Here is a 27268-nt window from a genome sequence, read left to right on the forward strand (position 1 = left end):
TGCCTCTTTTTTTGGTTCTGCCAGTAGACATGAAGAAAACTTGATGAGGGGGTTAACACTCAGTCTGTTAAGGAATCTGCGTGATTTCCGTACATGTAATAAGCCCATATTAACTTCTTATTATCGTTGAAAATAAGTTTCGGCAGCTCTCATAAGCCTGTACAATAACTGATGTTATTCAGGAAGAGAGAACTTGATTTGGCAATTTTGTTTTGCTTTTTTTCAAGGAATTGCATTTCATTAAAGCAAGTGGCTGTAATTGTGAAATCCTATGTCGGAAATGTGGTACTTGATCAAGCCTTGTTACAATCTGAGCAACAAATCTGTTCCTCTCATGTTTACCACCACACAGGTTTGTAACCAATGGTAACATACCATTGTTTTTTCTTCATTAGGATGCAGGTCTTCTTAAGGTGGCACTAAAATGAAGGTCCATGAAAGGAAGAACATCATTGAATTGGATCAGCAGCCTTACCACACAGCCATATAGTCAATTAATCATATTGATATGCAATAGTGTAACACAAATCACATTGTCAGAGTTCAATTTGTTGTAACATTTATGCTTGGTGTTATGGACAGTATACACTGATAGCTCACCAAAATGACATCATCCATTTATGCCTGGATTAAAGGGTGTGAAGACTCGCGCACAAAGAAACGTCTCATGCCGGTAATCTGACCTAGTTTCAAATGAGGTGTAACAGAAGTGTTAGACACCACCATCGATCCCAGAAAAAACACACACAGCTTACTACCGTCGGTAATTAGACACTAGTGTACAGTCAATACATACAGCTACGGTCAATACCCACAACACAGTGTACATAGCAGCGATGGATATCTCAGGTCTAGATAAAAGATAACAAGGTATCACGTTTCGTTACTGTCTGTATTTTGTAGCGACAAGAAGAAAACTTCACTTGCAAGCCACAGAAAGTTAACTTTTACAGAGCGCGGCACGTGGTTTGGGGCGAGTCTTCAGTACCTTTAATACATGGTAGAGACTCCATCATATGGTAACTAGCTATAATGGGCTCTAAAGACAGCCCTCCAGACATACCACACATGGTTTAAGCAGATTTGCCAAAGAGAAATGCACATTTATCTTTAGAACAATGTTGTTGACAAAAGGGTTTATTGTGATGGTAGGTTGCTCTTGTACTCTCACAGGAGGTTATACCATTTAATGGAGGTCAAACTTCAACAGGGTCAAACCCAGAAGACTGTTAACTTCAGTTGAAATTTTGACAGCCTTTGCTACCTTGAGATACATTTTTTGCCTCTAGGTTATATAATGGGGATCTCATGCCACGCCCTAATTGAACAGAGGGTGATGTCAGATCTGTCAGACACTTGGCAAGCTTCATTCTCTGGAATCACTGAGTGTTCTTTTCAGGAATCTCTGACAGACATTCCGGCTGGCAAACTACTCCTGCACGTTCCCGAGTTAGCACATAGAGTGACGTATTTGCGCTGACAATGGCCTATACTTAGTATCACTCGCAACCACTACATTTTAGCAACGAAATGTTCGTTTGGCAGCTTTAGACACCTCTGATCGTCAACAACCTACACAAGCTTTGACGTATTCTCAATCACGTCTGCTAAACTGAGTAATAAGCATGTAGCTTTGAGAAGTTAAAAATATTTGTATCGAAGTCTCCAAACTATACGGGACTTATACATGCGATTCCTAGTTGATCACTAGTGGTACATTCAATTTGGTTCTTAAGTACTGAAGACAAGATCTTTGGAAACATATTCAGCAAGCACCTAGATAGATCCCTATTGGTCAGTGGCGGAGCTAGGGGTATTGGTCGGGGGGGCGAGAATGGTATGTATGGGGCGCTTTCGACACTATCTAAGACAAGCGCCACCGCAGGTTGGCGCGGAGCGTACAGAAAATTTTTGAGTAAAGATACTACCTAGATCGCAGGAAATGACCCTTTCTGGGCCTTGCTAATTTGCAGATAAACGAAGAATAAATAGGTGTCATCACCATTTTGTCAGAAAATTACACCAACAAAATGTGACAAATGTCAATAGGTAGATGAGAGCGCAATAAAAAAGTCAATAATTGTGAATAAATAAAAAGTAGTAAAAAGCTGAAAAGGGCGCCAGCTGTCCATTTGAGTCCGTCAGGGGGTGCATCCGCCCCCCCTGACTGTATGGACGCTCCGCCACTGCTATTGGTATGTAAGCATTGGTGTTGTATTGATGATGAGTAAGAGACAACCTGGCAATCTGTTTCTGTGTGCATGTCAACTGTTAGCTGCTGGTGGAGTCTTCACTCTTGTTACTGAAAGGCAGGTGTACCTTTTGCCAGCTTGTAAGGTCCATCAAGGAGAGAGGCAATCTAAACAGACAGCGAGTCAGGCATCAATCATGAGCATTTTAGATTGTATGCTTCAATTATCCTCTGATGCTGTGTCCAACATTAGTTTATGAACCCCCCTTTTTTTTCCTTTTTTTTTCCATTTTTTTTCCATTTTATAGCTTCTACAGTCATTACACTCTGCAAAAAGAGGAACCGCTAGGTGTTACAGATGCAAATGGCTTCTATTTCATTGGAACCCCATTGGCTGGTATTTCCATGAACACCGAAGTTCATCAAAGTGAACGTCTGCTACGAGGAACCACGAATGCCATTGTGCTGTGGAAGGTAACAACATTTCCTAATGTTTTGGGGTTTCGTCTGTACATGGTATCCACGCCAACAACTCCTGTCTTTCCAGCTTCAGCGTAAATGGAAGGTCCATGAATTGATGTAAATCCGGTACATAAGCATTGAACAAAGGAAGAAATTCTAAAACCTTCACTTCGTCAATATCTAAATTTCCATTAAATATACCTTCTCAAATAAATTTGACAAGAGTAGGAGGTTTCTTCAACTGTTATGGTAAAGTGCTAAACAATTGATCTAAGAACGTGCTGTGTGTATGAACCTGTGTATTAGACCTGTTTATAGGACCTGTATACCTGGTAGGGTCAAATGGTCAAGTTGCTGACAGGGTCCTAGAGACTCAGCCTCCAGAATCTCTGCATTATATATTGACAATTGAAGCCAACTGAGAGAAATTTCAACGAACACATCTTTCAGGATTGTTTACAATTACACTGAATATTATATGGTCCAATAATAAATCAAAAACAATAGTTTTTGGTTCCTTGCTGGGAAGCAACAGAACCTATGTAGTCAGGTTGGCGTGTGTGAGAGTGTGTGTGTGTGTCCGTGACAGTTGCTTGGGTCCGTGATAACGCAACAACAGAGTGCTGTATATTTGTCATATTTGCTGCGTAGATGTAGTATAGGGAGAAGGTGTGCCCTTTCGTTTTTGGTGCAAACTTTATGAATATTAAGGTTATTAGGTTATCGGGTCAAAAGGAAAAATCTGTACATTGCAATAACTCTGAAAAGTTAAGTCAAATTGTAGCCAAACTTGGTATACAGTTGTTGGTTAATAGCTGGTACATGAAGGTCTAAATATTTTGCGACCATCTGGGCCCAAATAATTCTGGGCCCATTTTTGTGCCAGATGGGCCAAAATTTATTAGCTTAACCCACTAATGTGGGTAGAGCTCATGTGGGTACTGCAACTGGGAAATGTCTGTCTCTTTTATATCGTTAGTACTGCTAATGGAATCAATTTATGGCAATACTAAATATTCATTGTCACAACATTTATACATATAAATGACCTTACATTTCATTGCACTGTAATGGCAAAGAGAACATTTCTTTGCAATCAGGGCCCAACGAAAGAGTGCTTAGCTTATTTTGCACATTCCAGTCATAGGTGTGGTCTATTACAATAGTTTAAAACTTCCACAATGTTTAGCTGCTGCTGACTTTAACAAAATACATCAATTTTCATAGTTTGGTATCCTGGACCACACTACTACCTAGAGTACTGCATCAAATCTTTACAAGTATGTAGAGGGCAGTGATCATGAATTCCTTTTGTTTACTAAAGTGCCTGTGTTTGTGTGTGTGTGTGTGTGTATCTATACCTACTCATCTGTGTAGTCATTGTCCATGTGTCTTCAAACTTTCCTTTTCGATGTCCCTTGTAGGATGAGCAGCAACAGGGCGAGTTCACGAGCACCGCGACTGTAGATAAAGAAAACATCATAGATGCCGTAGTTTTCAGCGACTCCAGTTTGTTTGATTTCCGCACATTAGAGATGTTTACCTCCAGTCAGGCCAATCTGACAGCCAACTCAACATTCATGACAGGTGAGTCATAGATCTGCTCTTAAGCAAAATCCAGGGTTTATAACATTCTCAAGTTCCAATGACAAGGCATAAATTCTCTGCACTATGAATAACTTCTAGTTGTTATATAATAATATTAATTTATATCATTTTCTATCAAAAAGCTATGGACTGAACATACCAGAAGAAGTTATGAATATAATGACATATACTGTCATGTCCTCACTGAACCGTGTGTAAAATATTAACTTACTCTGCACAATTTCTGTGATTGGCATACAGAATGTACATGTATCCCTTGTTTGATACTATTCATGAAGGGGACCTTCACGATGACACAAAACTGTGACACAGAGATACTAAAAAAAAGAACAACAACAAAAACCACTCACATTGACAATACTGGTTTAACAAATTAGATTATGATATTAGGCTTTATGCATCGGAATATAGTGAAGACATTTATTTTCACCAGTGTTGTATTAATTATATTTTAAAACTCTTATGAAAGTCAGAACCACACCCAACAACCCAAGGTCAAAAGAATAAAGTACCAAATAAAGAAGTAGAAACATTTGTATTGTATTGTGTATTTTTGTATTGTGTACATTTGTATTGTGTATTTTATATTGTGTACATTTGTATTGTGTATTTTTGTATTGTGTATCAATGACAACACACCTGCTTGCTCTAAGTTTAATTTGATAAAAAAGTGACAACCCATACCAGCAATAATCTTGCCAATTTCATGTAAGTTTCACCAAGGTACTCACATTAATTTCCTTCTTTGCAAGTTAAAACTAAGTTGTCCCTCGAAGCTATTCTATTAAGATGTCCTTAAAGTATCCCCTTTTAATCTGATTGATATAATATTTGATATAATTGTTCAAATTTTCTGATTTTCCTTACAGGTGGTTTTTCAATCAGCAGATGCCACTCTAGAGAATCTGGCGACCTACTTGGATTCAGTTTTACTGTTCCAACTCCTGGTGCCATCAACAACTGTCCGATGCCAGAGATTGTCATCAATGAGTTCAATGTGATTGCGTTTGGGTACGACCTGGGAGAATTTTTTGAAATATCTAGTCTCGGTGTTCCAAGCTACCCGCTGAATAACGTCATTGTGGTGAGTCGACTCACAACATAATGTCATTGTCATTAGTTGACTCATTAACTAATGTCATCGTGAGGAAGTTGACTCACATCATCATCATCACAAACTAAAGTCTGCATTATAAATTCACTCACAAAATAACGTTGTCAAGGGTAACGCTCTTTCAATAAATAGTGTCACTGTGGTAAATTGTCAAGGTTCAAATTCTAGTTGCCTGACACTCTGAAAGTTAGAAATGAATAACCAGATTTTTCGTTCTAACTTTTTTTCTGAATTTTCTGTCATCTTTTAGATAAAAGTACCGATTTGCTATCTGCAAATTATTGTGCTTCGATTCAATTAGCAGTTGAGGGTTGTTTTTTCTTCTTCAATGCAAATAATTCCTATGTTGGCTAAAAATGTCAGGCTTAAAGATTTTTGTTTCAATTTAATGTAAACATTTTTCTCTACTTTTCATTGATTTGTTGAGATGGGCCCACCCCCCCCCCCCTCCCAATACCTTCAAAATCAGCAAAGTACCAAACTATGGTATGTTCATCATGCTGGTTGAAAATACTAACTCAAGTATGGTCATCATGTTGGTTGATAATACTAACTAAAGTATGGTTATCGTGTTGGTTAAAAATACTAACTAAAGTATGGTCATCATGTTGGTTGATAATACTAACTAAAGTATGGTAATCGTGCAATGTGTTGGTTGAAAATACTAACTAAAAGTATGGTCATCATGTTGGTTGATAATACTATTACTAAAGTATGTTTATCAAGTTGGTTGAAAATAATAACTAACGTGTGGTCATCATGTTGGTTAATAATACTAACTAAAGTATGGTTATCATGTTGGTTGAAAATACTAATAAAGTATCGTCATTATGTTGGTTGATAATACCAACTAAATTAAAATTAAACTACTTATATTTTCATACCCACCAACATCACACTTGAATTCTCACTCATCTGTTGACTGTTCAGAAAGTATGTTTCATTTCAGACATATAATGCATAGTTAAGGTACAATATTTTTCAACTACTTTTTGTCTTACATGCACTCTCCTGCAGGTTTTATATAGCAGACAAGGGAAAATCTACAGAACTTATGAAATTAATGGGAGGCGAACCGACAGTAATGGACTGTTTCTTCTTGGGTATGACAGAATGAAGTTCCCTGCTCCTGATATGTCAGTATTCGCCTACAATGGCAACTACATTAAGAATGGACCAAACGGAATAGCCCTGCATCGGGGAACAGCAAATGACTTTCCCCAGAGATCCAGAATGACAGACGACAACCTAATCGATGCGGTCGTGTACGGTGTAGATGCCGACGTTGTCGCCCAAGACCTCATAGATGTTCTAACACCTGGGAAGCCGCAGGCGTTCGAGGTTTCCTCGTTGAGTGAGGCGGATGAATCCATCAACCGCTGTGTCGAGGAAGGTGTGGCAGTCTATAGAAGTGCTCACATTTCACCTAAGTTTCCTAACTTCTGCCCGTACAACGAAGTCAAAGTTGTCATCAACGAGATAAGTCTCGATCCGGAGACACAGTTCATCGAAATCTGGGACATGGGCATTAGTCTGTCATCCCTGAGTAAGGGCAATTATCAGCTGTTCGTTAATTTCATTTTTAAAACTATTGTTGAATACTTAGTATTAATATTAATAATAATAATGGACACTTTGTATAGCGCCGGTATCCGCCCGAAGGTGCTCATGGCGCTTTGCAGAAACAGCAGTAAAAAAGGTTACATAAATGAAATTTGGAACAGGTAAGTTTTTAGATTGATCTTGAAGGTTCCATGGCTGTTGACAAGTCTTACTGATTGAGGTAAGTTATTCCACACTTTTGCGGCTGCACAGGAGGAGGATCTCTGGCCCCATCGATTCCTTGAAACACGATCCTGGAATAGGTTTTTGCTGGACGAACAAAGTACTTGATGAATAGGTATTAGTAATTGTTTAACCAACAACTTGATTATGCTGTCAACATCAACCAGGGATGTTCAGGGGATTCATTTCAAGTAATGCAGCAGTCATATAAGTGTCATACACTGCACCAACCTTGAAATGAAACTAGAATGCATTTTGGCGGTTAAAACACATTGCCCAGATTAGGTGATATATATGGGTGGAGATGTGGCTCGTTGGGAATGATAAAAATTTGTGGATAAAAAAAATAAGTGCAAAATTAATTTGAAACATAAAGTCATTCTCCCACCTCTGCCACCTAAAGAGAAGTATTGATATCTTGATGGCCTGCATCTGGAACTGGTATAAATTGTTTTCTTGTTTTACCTTGATACAAATTGAAAGAAAGACCTGATTAAAGTAGAGGATACCAGATTGCATTTAGTCATTTGAGGAGATGGAACACAAACTAATTTGTAGTTAGTTTGCAAATTTTTAAATATTCTGAAGCAGTTTTTATGAAATATTTCTGTCATTGAGCAACACTTTAAGAAACACCCATAGCATATTTGTGATTTGCTGTGTTTTGTTTCTTACTGCTACATAATATTAGACAACATCTCAATCGTCCTGTTCAATGGTGACGGCCTATCTTACATGGAGATCCCCCTAAACGACTACAGGACAGACTCTGGGGGTTACTTTGTGATTGGAACTCCCTCAGTTACTCCGAGGTCTCAATATCTAAACACTTTTGCCTCTGGTGAGTACAACTGTTCAGCTCTTTTTTGCTCATGTGTGCATCTTTTATCTACTTCTAAGTAGCCGACTCTTTCTTAGTATTTGTGATCATAATTGAGTTGCAAAAAAAATGGGGTTGTATGAGTAGAATTTTAACACAATCTTTTTTTTCTTTTTTTTTGAGGGAGGGGGGGAGATTTTAAAATATCGTTGTTCTGTCACAATTTGAAGTATTTCATGACCAATATTAGTCACAAAAGGGAGTCATTGTAATAAATTACATTTTAGAAAAATAAAAAAAAAGTCAATAAAGTGGCTTACTTGTAAAAGGAATCAATTTCTGATGAATAGAATATTCAATATTTCTCAATTGAAAATACAGTATTACAAAACTTAAGTATGGTTTTCTTGAAATTGAAGGTTTCATTCACACATCGAGTGGAGCAGTAGCCCTCTACAAAACAGCCAATGGCTATAACTCGCAAGATGGCAGCATCTCAACGACCGGTCTTCTAGACGCCATGGTTTACGCTGATCCCAGGGAACCTCTCGCAGGGTCTCTGGTACAGACCCTGACACCGCAGTCATCTCCAGTAAGAAAATATTGTCATATTTCTGAGAGAGCGATTAATACACAAAGATGGGTATTGTGACATCTATGTATAGTATGTATGTATTTTAGATTAGACGTTAAATATGAATCTAAGAGACTGACTTCGGTCAGCTTGCGGCTTTGATAAGCCAATGATGGCTTCTTTGCAAGTTCCTGCTTGCAGGATCGGATCTAAAATACATACAATACATACATACATCTCATTGTTATAAAGCTGTTCTCCTTCTTCCTCCTTACATCAGCTGCCTTCACTCCTCCTACAAGAAGACGATGCATCCATCAGCAGATGCTTCTCAGACCAGACTAGAACCGTCGATGTCTTCTCTGTGAGGCCGAACACGCCCAAGTCACTCAACGACTGCCCCATCTTCGAAACCGACGTGATCATCAGCGAAATCAACGTGGACCAAGTGGAAGACTCGCCGGACTCTAGCGACTTCATCGAACTTTGCGACGGCGGAAAGGGGAACTCTTCTCTGGATGGATTGACGCTGGTGCTCTTTGATGCGGGGCATCTTGATAGATCCTACATGTCGGTTGGACTGGATGGCTACAGGACTAATGCTGAGGGGTATTTTGTTATTGGTGCATCTACCAGCATGGAGAGTAAGTGATTGTCATCCCACAAAATATTGCAAAATATCTCAACATTGAGGTGCCTGTAACACTCTTTGGTCATCCCCACATTTACATCTTTCTTAAAGTCATTTTTGGGGGAAATGTTGTGACATGGAAATGATGAACTCAATATTTTGTGGTTTTTGTAGTATTTGTTCATCAAACTAATGTCTGATACTTCCACATAAGGCCCACCCATACTTTTAAGGAGTTCAACATTGTAGTGTAGTAATGTGCTGCAGGGCTTCCTCTGGTATATGGTGCTGCTAGTGGATAAAACTTGTTTTGTAGTAGTGTTCATCAAACTGTCTGATACTTCCACATAGGGCCCACCCATACCTTTAAGGAATTTAGCATTGCAGGGCTTCCTCCGGTATATGGTGCTGCTAGTGGTTTTAGCTTGCCTATACTCCATTGCCGGTTCCTGTTATATACACTAAAATCCTGTGAATTGTGATTCTTCCAAGGGAGTGAATCTACTGAAAGTTGAAGCCAACCTCCCATCAGCCAGATGGTTGTATTGTGAAGACAAAACACGAGATCTCAAAATGGAGTACCTTTTGTTACTGGTACACTAACATAATATTTTTCCACTCTAAAGTAGGTTATTGGGCTGTTGATGGATATAATGTAAATGAGTGGTACAAGATGATCATTCTGCCTGGGTACATATTTACTGGCGAGTGACACAAGTTTCCATGCAATAGTTGATTGGGCTACAACATCACTGGTATTAGTTGATGGCTATAGATGCTCTACTACTGAATGCTGAAATAAGCTTACAATAAATACTAAATACTTAGTTTATAAGAGCAATTTTACAAACCCACCAGGAACAGTCATATAGAATCAGGGTTTTATGACTTGTTGTGAATCTTAAGATAGACTGGCTCTCTAATTTAAAGAAATTAACTCATTAAAATTGTCCTCTGTTCACTTTACAGATGTTGTGTCCGTACAATTAGCTCTTTAATTTGTCTTTTGTTCACTGCACAAATGCAGACAACTAACTGCCATCTACCAAACTGGTGCGATTAATTCTTAATTTGTCTTTTGTCCACTTTTACATATCCATGCATCTTGCTGCCCACATGATTCTTGCAATTAACTCATTGAATTTGATCTTCTGTCAACTGAAACATATCCAGACATTTTCTTGCAAAATAAAAAATTTGTGCATCAAACTCTTTATCAAACGTGTCCCATTTTGTTCACTTTACAGATCCAGACATCTCCTTGCCATCCACCGGGTTCTTGCACCGGGGCCCTGATGGTGTTGCTATCTACAGAGCCCCTAGCATGGCCTTCACCTATGGATCAATCGCAGAACCACAAAGTGTTGTTGATGCACTTGTTTACTCGTTAACAGAAGATTCAGCCGTAACCCTGGAAACTAAATTAACTCCTGGTAAGAACTATCTGTCTACGTGAAAAGATTTGTCCCTATCATAGATTTCATCTGATTTTGTCAGGTGTGTTACTTCCAAGCTATGGCTGAAGTTTCAGAAAAATATTGAACTTTTAAATTGCTGCCAATCTTGCTGTCAATCTTGAATGACATTCATGGTGTGTAGATCTCCAATTAGTGTGTACGAGAACACTATTGCTTTTGGGGCATTCAAAGGTCACTTGAGGTCAACAAAGGTGAAAAGTTTGAAACCTTGTAAATATGAGAATTCCAAAATTACATCTGCGATGGACTTCACACATGGTAGGTAGATTTGCTTTAGTGAGTACAGTGAGTTCTCATAAAAATGTGGCATGGAATCACTAAGTCTGCTGGCATTTGTTTTGTCTTTCCCTTTAAATGAAAATGACTAGTCATGTTTAGGAACTGTTTTTTTCTTGATGGGATTTTAATAATAATAATAATGTTCGATTTATATAGCGCTTTATACCAGCGATAGGTCTCAAAGCGCTTTACAGACGTTGTATTACCCCTGGTCAATGATAACCTGTCCCAGAGACAATCCCTCCAGTCGGCAGCAGTTATATACTGCGCCCAATGACAAGTTACCTCACAGGTACCCATTTAACCCCTGGGTGGAGAGATTTTAATATCGACATGTATGGAATGGAACCTGTAAAATAGACTCAAGAAGTTGCTTAGTGATGATGGAAAGATGATGGATTGATTTGTGACGGACTCCGGGCCATCAGATTGGATTACCTAAGGTAAATGTGAGACATAATATAACAGACATCTACACTTGTACTTGCTTAAATCTGACTAATCGTCGATACTTTTATTCATATACAGGTTATCCTACCTTCCACCAGAGATCAGACTATTCATCATCCAGTATTAGCCGTTGCTATGGGAATAACAGACGAAACCCAACTAAGTTTGGCCTAGCAGATCCATCACCAGGGAAACCAAATAATTGCTCCTCAGCAACAAAGATATTTAAAAATAGTAAGTTAAGTTTTGTCTCCCAAGATCTGATCAAACATCCTAGCAACGATATTGGCTTATGCCTTGCTATACAATTGGAGGATACTAATTCTCTTACCTTAGACGATTAAAAGTTGTCTTTAATAATTGTTTAGTACTTGGTAATTGCTCCCAAGAGCCAATCACAAGTGATGGTGGGGACTTTCCATTGTATGCTTTAGCTGCAAGCGTACCATCGATAAAGAAAGTCCTGGCGTTAGCTTAATCATAGAACATGGACATGGTTAAACAATTTGTTAACTTGTTCTTTGCGTCTAGGTGTGAGAAACTTGGAAATACACAAACTCCCAAGGATTCCTTGAAGCCTGTGGAAAATCTCCATAGTTGTTCTAAGGGGACTGGAAGGAGAAATAACAGATTAAATAAATGACAATATTTATATCTTTGATTGAGCGACTTATCCATTTTACTGTGTCTATGTGTGTTGTTTATACAGGTGAACCATCTCAGTCTATGTTAAAGGGATCATGCTAGTCAGAAGGCAAATTAATAAATACAATTATGAAAGTGATGTCATTTGTCATTTCTTTGAAGATGAATAAAGAGAGGTATGAGAGGTGGTTCCGTAGTCGGTGTACATCAGATCCTGTCAGCAATGCTCTCTGTCATATTTAGACATATAATACAGTTTGGTTAGTAAATGATTAAAAGGGGTAAAAAGCACTCCACCATCATCGTAACACTACTACACACGATAGAGATGCTTGATGACAAACAGTTGCTCCCAAGCAGCTCACAAGACTGGATTCTGATTGGAGATTTCATGTTTTGTTTGCCTCATATAGTAGCGATACTGAAAAATTAGTCATGTCAATACATACATGACACTGCAGAGTCACTAGTGCTGCAATTGTTGTGTTTTTTCCCTATAATACCTATTGTTTTGTTTTTTGTATATTGTTTTGTTTTTGTAATACAAGTGGTAATTTGACTTTTTTGAAAAATTGATATAAATTTGTATACCCTGTCTAGATGAATTGTACATGGTAAGCAGGTCTACCATATCGTAACATATATTTTATTTTATTGAATTGATATATATGTTTTATACCCTGTTTAAATGAATTGTACATGGTAAGCAGTTCTACCATATCTTAACATATATTTTTATTGAATTGATATATGTTTTATATCCTGTTTAAATGAATTGTACATGGTAAGCAGTTCTACCATATCGTAACATATATTTTTATTGAATTGATATATGTTTTATATCCTGTTTAAATGAATTGTACATGGTAAGCAGGTCTACCATATCTTAACATATATTTTTATTGAATTGATATATGTTTTATATCCTGTTTAAATGAATTGTACATGGTAAGCAGGTCTACCATATCTTAACATATATTTTTATTGAATTGATATATATGTTTTATATCCTGTCTAGATGAATTGTACATGGTAAGCAGGTCTACCATATCTTAACATATATTTTTATTGAATTGATATATATGTTTTATATCCTGTCTAGATGAATTGTACATGGTAAGCAGGTCTACCATATTTTAACATATATTTTATTGAATTGATATTTATGTTTTATATCATACTTAGAGGAATTGTACATGGAAAACAGGTCTACCGTATATTAACATAAAGATGATGAGTGAGTTTGCTTTTCCTTCTAATTCAAAGATTGATTTCATCCATGATTTGGATTTCTTCTTCTTCGTCAGTCATTATCAACGAAGTGAACATAGAGCAGGCAAGCGAAAACAGCAACACTGAATTCATTGAGCTGTATGACCTCGGTGTGGGAGGCACATCACTGGATGGGTTATCGTTGATCTTCTTTGATGGAGATAATCAAGACAGATCCTACTTTGAAGTTGACCTGAATGGAGAAAGGTTTGTAGCATGCAGAAATGGGTGGTTCTGATTCATCAAATATCAAAATAGGATGTAATTATGTTTGTTAACTTCAATGGTACATTGTAGCTAGATATCCCAATACCCTAAATAGGGGCCTGCTCACTTTTGCTGGACTTGCTGTCCAGAAAGGAATAAAACTCAACATTGTACAACATGTGAATATAACCCAAAAGGTATGTCATAGTTGCATATATTGTAGGCAATGTTTTATAACTTGGGAAAAGGGGTTTGTTTCTGTTCTTGACTTGTTTTCGAAACAACTCTGTTCATTGTGGCTGCACTGCAGTGATGTAGAATGAGGTGCCTTTGCCTACCTCAGTATTTGAGAAAGTGGTCAGATGCTGGGGCATACACTCTTGTCCATCGGATGGGGACGTTAAATGGGGGTCACGGGAGCAGGAATGGGAGCAAATTCACACCCCTGCCTTGTTATCCTCTGAACACTTATCGAAAAGAGAAGGCTTGAAATAAGCCAGTGTTCATCCATGATCTAACATGGATAGGGTCTCAAATAAGCTACTGTAAGGCTTCCTGGTCCTTAGTTCTCTAAACTAAACTATACCCTCAGTTCAACACTTACCTACAGGTCACTTATTCAGGTAGCCAATTATCAAGGGTATTGATCATTCCATCCCATCTTGATACCTGAATATTCAAGATATACAAAAATTCAGATGAACCTAAAGGTAAGTCATTGTTGCATAAATTAAAGGTATTTTCTAGTCACCCCTTTCCTCCGGGTAACTTATGAAGGTAACCATACCATTATCAAGTAATAAACAATTGCATCTAGTACTGAATATTCATATTATGCATTCATATTATGCAATAAATCAACAAGTAAGTGAACCCAAAGGTAGATCATTGTTTTGTATAAATTACAGGCATTGTCTGTTAGCTTCAAGTCAGCACTTACCTCCAGGTTACTTATGAAGGTAGCCAAATTTCAAGTATAAATTCATTATTCCATCTCATCCTGAGGTCTGAATATTCAAATTGTACAACTGTTCAAATGAACGTAAAGGGTAAAGTCATTGTAGCATAAATTACAGGCATTGTCCATTAGTCCGAAGTGAACGCCACCTGGGTAACCTATGTATGTGGTCAATTTCCCCAAGTAATTAAAAGGGAACACAATCCCAACTCTGTAACTTACATGACAGAGCTCTTTGTGAGAAACAACTTCCCTACAACTGAGAAAATTCAAGATGGAATGTGAACAGTTTTTGACCCCCTAGACCAATGTGATCATCAAGTCATATCACCAGCTTCAATTATTTAGATTCAGTACTTACAAAACCCATCTCCACTATAGAAAATGAAAATTACAGAAAGGAATGAAAAAAGTAAAATATTGACGCACATGTGTGGCTTGATGATGTCATGTTAAGAATTGTTCAAGTCTTCAGCTTTGCATTTGCAGAAGCATGAAATCTGTGGTATTTCCCTAAATGGGTTCTTACATTCTTGGGGAAGTTTTTCATGACAGTTATCTCTGTCACATAGACAATTATTGCTGTTTGGCCGGTTTATGTCTCCTTAAACTGTTTCTGTCACATTCTGGGGATTTTCCCAGCCAGACACCTGATGTTACAATAGTGATTAATAACATAAAAGTCTAACTGGAACTTTGATCCATATACAAACAAATTCCTTGATAATTGAAAGCTAACAGCATATCATGAAGTTAATTATATACTTTGTTCTAATTTTATAATAGGAACCTTAATTCGTTATTCCGGAAAGAAATTCTCGGTGAACAGCTTATTTTCTGTTAATAAATGTTTGAGTTAACTATTAGTAGTACCTAACCAAGTTAATGTGATATCTATGTACACAAGATGTATGGGGAAATCCCTGTTAATCGAATATGGGTATATAAATATGCAATTAATCTCAAAACTTTATCAAGAAAGGAATCAACACTTGGCAGAGATAAGTATCATTGTCAAGATAAGAGTATTTACATCTTTGTGAAGTTGCTTTCCGGATAAACAATGGTTTTTCCCCGAAATAGATATCTGCCATCCGTTATCGCCTGTTGAACCCATTAAGTGTAGTTGTAATCCACGGCATATCCCTGTTTATCTTGTCATTGATTAACCTATCTCAGACCAAGAATGCTAACCTTGTACAGGATATGAAGGTTAGTTCTTTGCTGTTTCATGCAGACTTGAGAAATAACCAACTGATTATAGGATACAATAATTATTCAGCTCCTGAATGGCCTGTTTTTTTTTTCAAACCTTTTCTTTGAGTTAAAATATCATTATGAACAAGATACAGATTGGTTGGACAAAGCATCTCACTAGTAGCAGAGATAAATTACAATTCTACCTGAGAGCTTTCTTTCTTTATTTCTATCTTTTCTTTTTTCTTTTTCCTACTCTCATGAGGCAAAGCTATTGGCTGGGAATTTGTCTTCTAGATTTGAACCTAGTTCAAGCAGAATATTTATCAAACTACTTGGACTAGACTTCTCAATGTGCACCAAAACAAGATCAAGAATTTCCATTTTCATTGTCAGGAAGATGAAAGATGGATTTTAAAGGCACACCCACTTTAACCACCACTCCCTGTTCCCCTCCCTCCCCCACCCCATCAAACAACCTCTCCTCCCTTTAACAACAAATATGAGCTAGAAAGGCTCTGCTCCTTCATGTAATATTACTGAATTACTGCTTTGTCTCGACAGATACTTGCATTAGCTTGTTGTGCAGCGGTCGTGTTCATGTGTTTCGTTAGTTGCTGAATGTGTTACAATACTCCCAATTGTTAATTTTTTTTTCTGCGGACTGAATTATATTATTTCTAACTATCTTATGTTTTCTTCTCCTTTTATGTTTTAAGTTACTGCAAGTACCTTGTGACTCATTGAGGTAATGTTGTTAGGCAAACTGAAACTGGGACAAGATACTTATTGTGTAATTGACAAGATAAATATTGCTTAATTGTTCATGAAGTGTCTTCATTGACTTTGTAAAATAAAATTATCGACATTAAAATAGTCTACTGCAATACCTACTGATGACTTCAGCAAGGGTTAAGCAATTTCTTTGTTTCATTTCTTATGTGACCTAAATCGTCTTTGACCTTCAGAACGAACCCAGATGGATTCTTTACGATCGGCAGAGCTAATGCCGTATACATTCCAGACAAAGTCATCAATTACAACTTCCTGCAAGATGGTCCAGATGCCATAGTTCTGTACCTCAGGTCCATTTCTGACTTTCCCAGAGCCACTACTGCCACCCTTGAGGGGGCTGTGGATGTTCTTGTCTACGGATCAAACAGTGACGTTACGTCGACCTTGATTGAGAAACTGGTTCTGGGTCAGATTCAGATCAACGAACAGCAGTACCATCTGGACGGGAAAGGGTCATTATCTAGATGCCTCTCTAATGAAACTATGATCCAGTCTGCATTCGTAACCTCATACTTAACACCAGGTAGGGAAGCTTTGTTTCCCATCATCCTTCGGTCCCTCTCCCAACTTCCTTATGACCCGTTCTCTTTCCTTCCCTGGCCTGCCGTTCCTAGAACATGGGTCACTCTTAGCCTATAAGGTGCTAGCTCTGGACAGAAAAAATGTGTAACTATGACAGGGTTTTGTTTAGGGGGTGAGGGGGGATGGGAGCCGGGGGATCTGGCACATGCAGAAAACACTGTAGTGTAGATTTTGACTGCTGAAGTAAACATGGTCAGTAGTAATGTCTGTTCAGTTACAATGTATGCTGAAGAGACCCGTAAGTCTCTCGTCCATGATTGCTGTTGTTGCTGTGGGATGTGCTTTTTTATTCGATCTTGAAACCTGAAGTTAGTGAAATTATAACTTTCAGTTAAAGAACCTTTTAAAACCTGGATCAATATCATCATGCTTATAACTTTGAGGTCACATTACTGAGGTATTGAATAATCTTCAAAGCCAGCTAGTTAGGGCATTTTAATTGATTAATTTCCTTGTTTCATTTCTTTTTTTTCAGGTTCCATGAACAATTGCACTCTCTTTCCAATCTACATTAATGAGATTAATTTTGTTACCACAAACGGGGACAATTCAGACTTCATCGAATTATACGACGGTGGCAAAGGCTTCACAGCGTTGGACTCTCTGGTCTTGGTTTTCTTCAGTGAGATCAGCAGCTTTGCTTTCAAATCCCTGCCGCTACAAAATAACCAAACAGACATGTGAGGTTTATGTCATTAAATCATTATAGTGACAAGTCATTACATCTTAATAGGGACAATCAGGTTATTGGATTACCAAAATAGTACATACTGCACTGTAAATACTAAATAGTACATACTTCACTGTAAATAATAAATAGTACATACTGCACTGTATTAGTGCATACTGCACTGTAAATACAAAATAGTACATACTGCACTGTAAATACAAAATAGTACATACTGCACAGTAAATACTTAATAGTACATACTGCACAGTAAATACTAAATAGTACATACTGCACAGTAAATACTAAATAGTACATACTGCACTGTAAATACTAAATAGTACATACTGCACAGTAAATACTAAATAGTACATACTTCACTATAAATACTAAATAGTACATACTTCACTGTAAAATACTAAATAGTACATACTGCACTGTAAGTACTAAATAGTACATACTATACTGTAAATACTAAATAGTACATACTTCACTGTAAATACCAAGAACACCTATCATCCATGTGTAATTATGGGAACGATTGCACAGAAAGTAAAAACAAAAAGAAAAATTCGAAAAAGAAAGTACTTAGCAGTAATTGTTGTGCCAACTTGTCAAAAACTGTTACAGATAATTGTACAAATCCACCCCTCCCCCCCCCTTTCCAAAAAATATATACCTTGTCACACTTTTAATATAAGCCAGAATATAAGCTAACCCTCAGAGTAACCCAACATGCTTCTATGTAGATATGCTGCACTTGTTTTGTCCTCGGCATAAATGCTGCTGTTATGCAGCAGTGGTTGATAGTGATTGTCATAAAGGCAGCCATACTGGTTAGCTAATGGTAAAACCACTACCCAGTTAAAGCCAAGTAAGGACCTCCTTAATAGGCTAGCTAAGCCGAATGCTTTAAACTCAGCCTACATGTAAAGCAAATAGAGAAAGGACTGCTTTTATTTTGTGTGGATCATTCAAAATCATAAAAAACATGACCAGCAATCTTTTGTGGCCAGATCCTAATGTGTGATTTTGTCTATTTTTGGATATTCTTTGAATCTCACATTTCTCTGTCCAGTCAGTACTAAATGTGTATTTGTGTAGTTTACATTGCATAAACAATTCAACCCTTGGCACAATCAGGGACACTGCGACAAGATTCTAATCAAATTTCAGCTTTATACATCTTAGTGATGGCACCAGATTTCTGGCATCGGTGGTACTTGTGTTTTTGTTTTTCGCATTCTATGTATAATGTAGCATTATTTTCATATTAGTCTGAGAGCTTTGTTGTTTCTTCTGAAAGCTTGTGTTTTTTTATCGTTTTTTATCTGGATTACATCTTACAGCAATGGTTACTTCACTGTTGGCGGGGTCGACGTTGGGTCTGACTTAACCATCGATTCTGCTGCTACGTGGGGAATGTTAGCAAGATATCCAGGAGCAGTTGCTTTATACAGAGGTAACCATTTAGACTACCAAATCGGTATGGCACCGTCCACCACTAATCTCATCGATGTTGTCATTCTCGGCAGCAAGGACAATCCAGCCACGCATTTAGCGTCGGCCTTGTCGCCGGATCAGTCTCAAATAGTGGAAGAGAAATTCTTCTTGGAAGGGGAAGAGAGCGTATCTCGTTGTCGGTGTTGCAATGCCATGCAAACTTCGGAATTCGGGTTGGGACCGGCATCTCCGCGGGGCCCCAACACCTGCATGACCTTCAATGAGTTAATTTCTGGAACGGATGCAGAAGAAGAAGATGGGTATATTGTCATCAGTGAAGTCAGTCTGGTTACAGAGCAGGGAGGGTTATTGCCGATGGAGATTGAGATCCTGTCATTATCACCTCGGAGGAGACTAGACAACTACGTGGTCATATACTACACCTCGGATCAGTTTGGATCAAGCAGCTACCTGATATTATCTCTGTCAGGAGAGGCAACAGATGAAGACGGTTACTACTCCCTCACACAGGACAAGGCCTCTCGGATGGAAAAGCTGCAACATTCGCGCGGTATCGGAGGGGTGCAGGCAGTTGCCCTGTACGACCGGAGGATGGGGCAGTACTCGTATAATATGCAGGTCACTGATGTTGGGTTGGTAGATGCGGTGACTTTTAGCAACGGGATAGACGACACAGTCAAACCTTTGCAGACGGTGCTGACACCACCTACACCAGCGATAGTGACCTCTGTTGGTGCAAAGAATTTGTGAGTGATATTAAATGTTTGAAGGAGCCCTTAAGTAGCTCTAATAATCGTGTCATCACTTCAGTTAATCTTTAGCAATGTGTAAATTTAACCATCACATAACAGTATATAAGTAAATGATCCCTGGTTAATACACAGTAAATGATCCCTGGTTAATGCACAGTAAATGATCCCTGGTTAATACACAGTATTCAGGGTACTGAAGCTTCTGACCCGTGGCCCCCAGCAAAGTTATGGCCTTTACAGGGATCAACACTAAGGGCTGGATGGCTCAGTCTGTAGAGGCAGAGTTGGTGACTGTTTCGAATCCTGTCCTAGCCATAAATTTCTTTGCTCTTTTACAATCTTTAACACCTCAGGAGACGAAAAGCAGCCTCACAATTCAAATCTGTAACGTGAGAACTCAGAATAATTAATTATCAGAGACATTTCTTGACTGAGAATTTGAGTTTCACATCCATCTGATTACTGTTATGCAAAAGTCTCTATGTGAAACCCCATTTTTATATCTTCTTTGTATCAATATAAATGCCAGGGCATAATGTTTCATATCAGGACAATATATATAGTTCTACAAACAAAAAGGTTTTCAGATCCTGTTTTGATCTTGCTGTAAGTTCCTCCTACAAATGTGGCTCTCACATATTTGCTCAGGGGCTAGTGAATTCAATCTTTATGAATATGCAAGGGAAAAAAAATTCTTTTCAGATGAATTGTATGTAAATATCAAAGAGTTAAAAAGTAGATTATTTTCTTGGCTAGCCAACCATAATGATTCTGCTGTGGTATAGAACACATACCAATGAATGCATAGATTACAGCAAAGTTTTGTTCAGGTTTGGAAATGACCAATCTGCATTACATAGTCACTAGATGTCATATTATATGTTCAGGAAGACGTCAATATAATGAAGGAAAAGCCATTCTTGATTCTTGAATATATATTTCACGTAACGTAAATAACCATAAGCAATGACGCGTAGGGTATATCCGTAAGGAGTAGCAGCAGGATGGGGAGTGATAGTACAGTAGTGTACATGAGTATTTATACTTACATACTTAGTGAGATAACATGGGATGTAATTGGCTAACCAGCATCTTATCTGATTGGCCTATAATATAACAGTGTGATTGGTTATATGACAATAAGATTTATGACATCACATCACACTAGACTGTCTTATGACAAGTGTAGTCGACAAAAACAAAAAGTTTCATCATCCTGACCAGTTTATTAACAAAAAATTGAAAGCTTTCTCAATTCTCTCGGTTAAAAGCTTTTATATGTTTCTCTAAAAAAAACCTGGCATTGTAACTGAAATATTATTTGGTATTTCTATCCACTGACAGCTGGGCCAGTAGACAACCTCTGTCTCTCTCCAGATGTGGATGTTGTAGTACCAGAAATAACTCAGTCTTTACTCTATCCTCCTGGACTCCTGACAAGCCTAACCGTTGCCCTTCTGCAGACGATGGGACTGTTATTCAACTCAGATTGAGTAATGCAATATACAGCCAATGGATCTCCTACGCTGCTTGGCAAATGTTTCTCAAGGAAGCTCTGGTCAGAGAAGTTGAAAGTAACTGTCAATGTGGATTTTCTTTAAGCTACTTTAGTGGTGAGCTATATTTAAACCCTTCTTAACTCAACACTCTCTTTCACTCCTCCTCCTCCTCCTCCCTGCTCCTCCTCCTCCCTGCTCATCCTCCTCCTCCTCCCTGCTTCTCTTCCTTGGTAGCCATTGTGTGTAAAGAGAATAATTTTCTTGGTAACCTTATGAAGGACAGCCTAAGCTTCTTCTTCCTTGTGAAATCTGATCTCAAAATTTCCACACATCCCATACAGACCTCTGCTGAACTTAAAGGCATTCTCTCAGCTAGGAATTTTTTAGAGGGCGGGCCAATTTCATAGGTTTCGCTGGTACACCGTTACTCACGTGACACGGTATTTGTAATATACTGCCACTGTACATAAACTTTGGCGAAAATTTGGAGAATATTCTTGCCTTCTGTCATTCTGTAGGGTATAAGTAATATTTTCAGGCCAATCTGAAGATAAAGAATTCATTCGCAGTAACCTTAAAGCTGCATTATGAGTGTAACGAAAACGAAATGTTGACCTGATTATCACGATGCAGGAGATATTTGACGACCATCTTATGTCTATTCAATTTTATTTGTGATACCCTCAGATGAAATTCTCTACGAGGGCAGCGTTGTATACGAAGCTCTCTTGATGGCACTGGATGAGAGACAGGGACGCAGCATCGTAGAGGCCTTTGAAAAGTTCATCCGAGAGAATTCCACGATTACAATCATGGACCAGATGTTCCTGTTAGATGATTGTACTCATTGCATCTTAAGCCCACGGCTACAGAGAAAAGGAAAAGGTGTGACGAAGGGCTTGTTATGCTCAATATGGGCAGAAAATTAATTTATTAAAATCGGAGGATTCGTTTAATAAGTTGGATCATTTGCAAACTTTTTAGACATGGAGCTAAAGGCTGCCTAAAAGATTAGTTAATTAATTTCTGTTAAAGCACATGTGCTCGACTGTCTGTCTGTTTTTTTATTTATTTATTTTTTTCATTGTTGAGGAAGGCACAATGTAGCCGGGTTATTGGCCTAAAGCCTCATTTAGACAATAACGTGTTGATCCCAGAGCTTTGTGTGAAAATTAGACTAGACCAATACAATATAAAGATTTTGAAAAGTAACAATATGTAAATTTAAATATTCATATTTATTTTGAAAAGTAAGTAGATTTTTCTTGAGGAATGAAGAATATTTATTGTGACGCAATCGAACAGACTATCATATGTCGCACTCAAGTTCTTTTGTGGTAGGACACAGTAAGGTCGCATGATCCACAACAAATAGATTTGATATACATGTAATCTACCTCCTGGTTTTTTGTTTTATCTATTTTTCTTTCAGTCGGTGGCATTCTTCTCTCTCTTCTTGGTGTTGTGGTTATGTCCGCTTTGCTAATTATCATTGTCATGGTTGCTCGTCTGTACCGGGGTGACCTACAAATGCTGTAAGTTAACGGAATGGGATTCTTTTTTGTTTGTTTTTGTTTCACCAATTGATATTTTGAGAAAATTGTAATACAGAACACATCTCTAGAGTGACATCTTGCATACCAAAATCTGTTTTGATGAACTGGATCAGCAGTTTCTGACTTTATTTCAGGTTTCTTTGTTCTTGACTAAAGACATTGCAACAGTGCTTTATACTCTGATACAGTGTGTACAATTTCTCATACTGGAAAATTGCATCGTAATTGTATATGATATTGTCTAGATTATAACATGAATTTATTTTAGCTTGTTTAGCTCGTTTAAACTTGTGATAATTTCACTCAAGTGAAAGGGACAGTAGAGAGCTTTCAATTTAGATATCCTACATATCGTTTGGTAACCCCTTCAACCAGGAACCTTGAACAAAAGATAATGTACATTCTCTTCACATAGAGCACCTTTGCACCAGGTGTTGGATGGTACACAGAGCTCGGGGTGTTTTAAACAGAATTTACATCAGGATTGAACTTGAATATTTAATGCTGTAGCAAGACCAAGGGTCAAAATTGCCCCCCAAATAAGACAGCTTACCCAGATCGAACATAACCTCTGCATTTACTATGTACAAAAAATGTATCAATGTACACTATGTTTTGTGTAGTAATCCTATTGTGCGGTACTACTAAAGAGCAGTCCTCCTATTGTGTAGTACTACTCCTATAGAGCAGTACTCATATTGTACAGTACTCCTATTATGTAGTACTCCTATTGTGTAGTACTACTTCTATAGAGCAGTTCTTATATTGTGTAGTAGTACTCCTATAGAGCAGTACTCATATTGTATAGTACTCCTATTATGCATTATTGTGTAGTACTACTCATATTGAGTAGTACTCATATTGAGTAGTACTCATATTGTGTAGTACTCCTATTGTGTAGTACTACTTCTATAGAGCAGTACTTATATTGTGTAGTACTACTTCTATAGAGCAGTAATGATATTGTATAGTACTCATATTATGCAGTACTCCTATTTTGTAGTACTTCTACTATAGAGCAGTACTTATATTGTGTATTACTACTCCTATAGAGCAGTACCAATATTGTATAGTACTCCTATTATGCAGTATTTCTATTGTACTGTGCCCCTATTATGCAATATTCCTATTGTACGGTTCTCCTATAGTGCAGTACTCCTGTGTAACAGACATTTTCCATGAACTGATTCCATGGGTCCCCATCAGTCAATCATGACTCTTTATAATAAATCGAAATTTGAATTGTCAGTAAAACGTTTACAATGAAGAATGATTCAATCCGTTCCTTTAAAGGTACATCAAAACTTTCAAATCTCGAGGTAGCTCAGATGGAGTCAAATTCAATAACAACGATGGAGGAGGGTTAGATGTCAACATCGATGATGGAATCTCCAATCCTGTGTACCAAGGGTCCTCGCAAGATGATGGTAAAATTGCTGAGCCGCAGTTCCAGGACCCAGCTGTAAACACTTCCGGTGAGGTACCCTACATCGTCACTTGCTGAAAGAGAAATTATTCTTTGATACACTTTTGCTCTTTCAGACTGTGATCTTTATAAAAGATTTAAGGAAGCATATACAAGACAGGTGATGATTGTTTGCGTACTTAGCTGGTACGATTTGTCGGAGGTAAACCTTGGTAGGAATGCAACAGTTCTGTCGAACAGAAATACATCATACTGTTGAAGAAAAATCACCTGCAGGTCTAAACCTTTGTTTTCATGAACGTATCAGGGTGATTCTGTTTTATTTTCATTTTTTTTTTCCTCTTCCATTCATTTTTTCTTCTCACAATTTTCTCAAAGAAGCTGAATATGTATTTACAGATGTGATAATTAACAAGTGACTCTGGAGGGTCAGAATCACTGATTCTTGATCAAAACGTGGAATATGCAGCTGTACAGTCCTGTGAAAACAGGGAGATGAAAAATGGGCGGAGGTGGGGGGGGGGGCGGGCAAATTTCAAGAGAAATTTGTTATGTTTGGGAACGGTTAAAAGGACCGTAGGGAATCATGCTTTGTTCAAACGCTTCAATCTGTTCATCTCCCATCTGATGGTGAGATTTGTACACTATCAATAACCTGTATTGTATTGTCGTTTTTGAGATGGTTAAGACTCTAGTGTATATTACTTTCTTAATACCTGTCAACATTAATGAGGATTGAGAGACAAACAGGATATTTTGGATCAATACAGAAGCTTTTGTCTCTCTGTGTGTCCGCTGGTCATTTTGTACTTGTAAATATTCATTAATTTCATCTTACTAACATAACTAATAATGCAGTACTATTTTTTTTTAAATATATATATATATATATATATTTTTCATCCATTTAGTTTATTACTAAAGGTGCCAAGTTATGCCTGTCCTATACATCTTGCCTAAAATGTTGTAGCTTTTAGCTGACAAAATACTAGTATCTTGCCGACCCTATTTACCTCTGATGGTGAGTGATTACTTCAGATTATCGATTTAAAAATACAAAGTAAATTGTCTCGATGCTCTGTGGGTGTATGTACGTGTGTATGTTTTGCTGCTAGGTCTAGAAGTTTTTGTTTTCACCTGTGTCGATGGCAGAGGGTCAATTATTTGTGGGAGGTCAAAGCTACCTCCATGTCTGTCTTCAGAGTTACAGTTCTACCCATTTCTGTATATGAAGTATGTAGTTACATTCCTCATGACCTCGTAAATCTGTTGTAATTCTGTTGCCCTTCGTTCCAAAAGTAAAGGCTGAATCTCTTATTTTGGCTAATTTTACTCCCCTGTCATTATTGCCCACCAGCTTATCTGCTTTTGAATGTGTATGTATGTATATTAGATCCTCCTACAAGCAGAACTCGCGAAGAAGCCATCATTGCTTATGAAAGCTGCAAGCTGACCGAAGTCAGTCTCTTACATTCATACTTAACGTCCACGATTATAAATTTTCGATTGTTAACAACTCTGTAACTGGACGACATACATTAATCTTGGAAGTGACTCTAACTCGGGACCTTATGATTGAAAGGCACCGGCGTTAACCACTGAGCTAACACTCCTACAATGTCTTTGTGAGAGGAGTGTCTTTGTAAGAGGAATGTTTTTGTAAGAGGAACTGATATTATTAATCCCTAGTTCCTACTCTACTTCACTAGTTCATATTTGCTATGTTGTATGATTGCATTGCTTCCCATCAGATTGTAAGGTTTTCAAATCATCTCTGTGTTAAGAAGGACATCCTCGGTGGCAGACGATTGTAACAATCCTCTTATAGAGTAAAATATTTTGAGGGTTTTTTCCAGCATTTATTAGCTTTTTTTCAGCATCAGTTCTTGAAATGTTTACTTCAATGTTAGTTAGGCTTAATAATATACTACCAAGAATATGCGTCATTTTTCTGCTTACACTATCCGAAATATCTGTTGCACGACTCAATTTACCCAAAGTCACATGAATGCAGTAGGAAAATTTTGATCTTAATTTTGGTTTCATGTTTTGGCAAGGGGGAAAAAAACTTCCTGCTAGTTAATCTGGACATGGCATTCATTGCTGAAGTGATTGTTTTGTGAATGAAATTGTTATTAATAATCTCTTCTATAAATACAAGTTAAGTTTAAGTCTGTCTATCTACAAGGCTGGCATTATTTTATTTACTAATCATTCTCTAAAAAAGTGTGTTTCATTTAAGAAAATCAAATGTTACCCTATTCACCAGGAAAAGTCTTGACATTCACATTATAAATGTAAAAGCCTTCAAAGAAATTCTTTTAGGCAAATTTTTGACATTTTTTTTTCCAAGAAAATATATATGACTGGTTTAAGAGGTAAGAGGTATATATGAAGAAGTTTCAGAACCAAATTTTGGTTGCAATACAAGAGTTTTGTCAATGGTTGTATAAAATTTAGAATCAGTGTATTAATATAGCAACTTTCAAAATAAACTCACATTATGTACAGGGTATTTTTGTATGAAAGAAAAACATATTATGTTATGACAAGAGTTCAAAAAGAAATGAGATATTTTATTTCTAATGCTTCCAAGGATTAAGAAATGTTAAACTTTGTTCTGTAAAACTGTAGTAACGTGGACTTCTGTGCTCGCAGAGAGTGATCATACATAGGTAGTGCTACTCACTATGCTAATTTTTTTTTCAGACATTTATATTTGTCTTTTGTTTGTTTTTAATTTTTGTCTCAGACAAATTATGTTATTTTTTGTTTGGATTTGGTTTTAGTATCAGTCCAGCCCCATCATTGCCTTTTCTTCCCATTTACTGAGGGATTATTTCCTTAAGTGAATCT

At 37.5% G+C, this 27268-nt stretch overlaps 1 protein-coding gene across 2 annotated transcripts in view; it reads left to right on the top strand.

Annotated features, from left to right (window-relative positions):
• The window catches only part of LOC139971304 (uncharacterized), a 43200-nt gene extending 16284 nt beyond the window's left edge, over nt 1–26916 (top strand). For both annotated transcript variants that reach the window (XM_071977643.1, XM_071977644.1), the window contains exons 4-20: nt 2500–2665; nt 4078–4240; nt 5131–5345; nt 6393–6921; nt 7852–8001; nt 8400–8572; nt 8835–9198; nt 10433–10618; nt 11471–11626; nt 13345–13516; nt 16640–16989; nt 17524–17728; nt 19065–19925; nt 21276–21544; nt 22118–22315; nt 22863–22965; nt 24280–26916. In XM_071977643.1, coding sequence (XP_071833744.1) covers nt 2500–2665; nt 4078–4240; nt 5131–5345; nt 6393–6921; nt 7852–8001; nt 8400–8572; nt 8835–9198; nt 10433–10618; nt 11471–11626; nt 13345–13516; nt 16640–16989; nt 17524–17728; nt 19065–19925; nt 21276–21544; nt 22118–22315; nt 22863–22965; nt 24280–24490 — 4471 coding nt within the window. In that variant the 3' untranslated portion in view covers nt 24491–26916. The remainder of the gene's footprint in view (nt 1–2499; nt 2666–4077; nt 4241–5130; nt 5346–6392; nt 6922–7851; nt 8002–8399; nt 8573–8834; nt 9199–10432; nt 10619–11470; nt 11627–13344; nt 13517–16639; nt 16990–17523; nt 17729–19064; nt 19926–21275; nt 21545–22117; nt 22316–22862; nt 22966–24279) is intronic.
• Nucleotides 26917–27268: the final 352 nt, after the last annotated feature.

Source organism: Apostichopus japonicus, chromosome 8 (genome assembly GCF_037975245.1).
Source record: "Apostichopus japonicus isolate 1M-3 chromosome 8, ASM3797524v1, whole genome shotgun sequence".
Classification (NCBI taxonomy): domain Eukaryota; kingdom Metazoa; phylum Echinodermata; class Holothuroidea; order Aspidochirotida; family Stichopodidae; genus Apostichopus; species Apostichopus japonicus.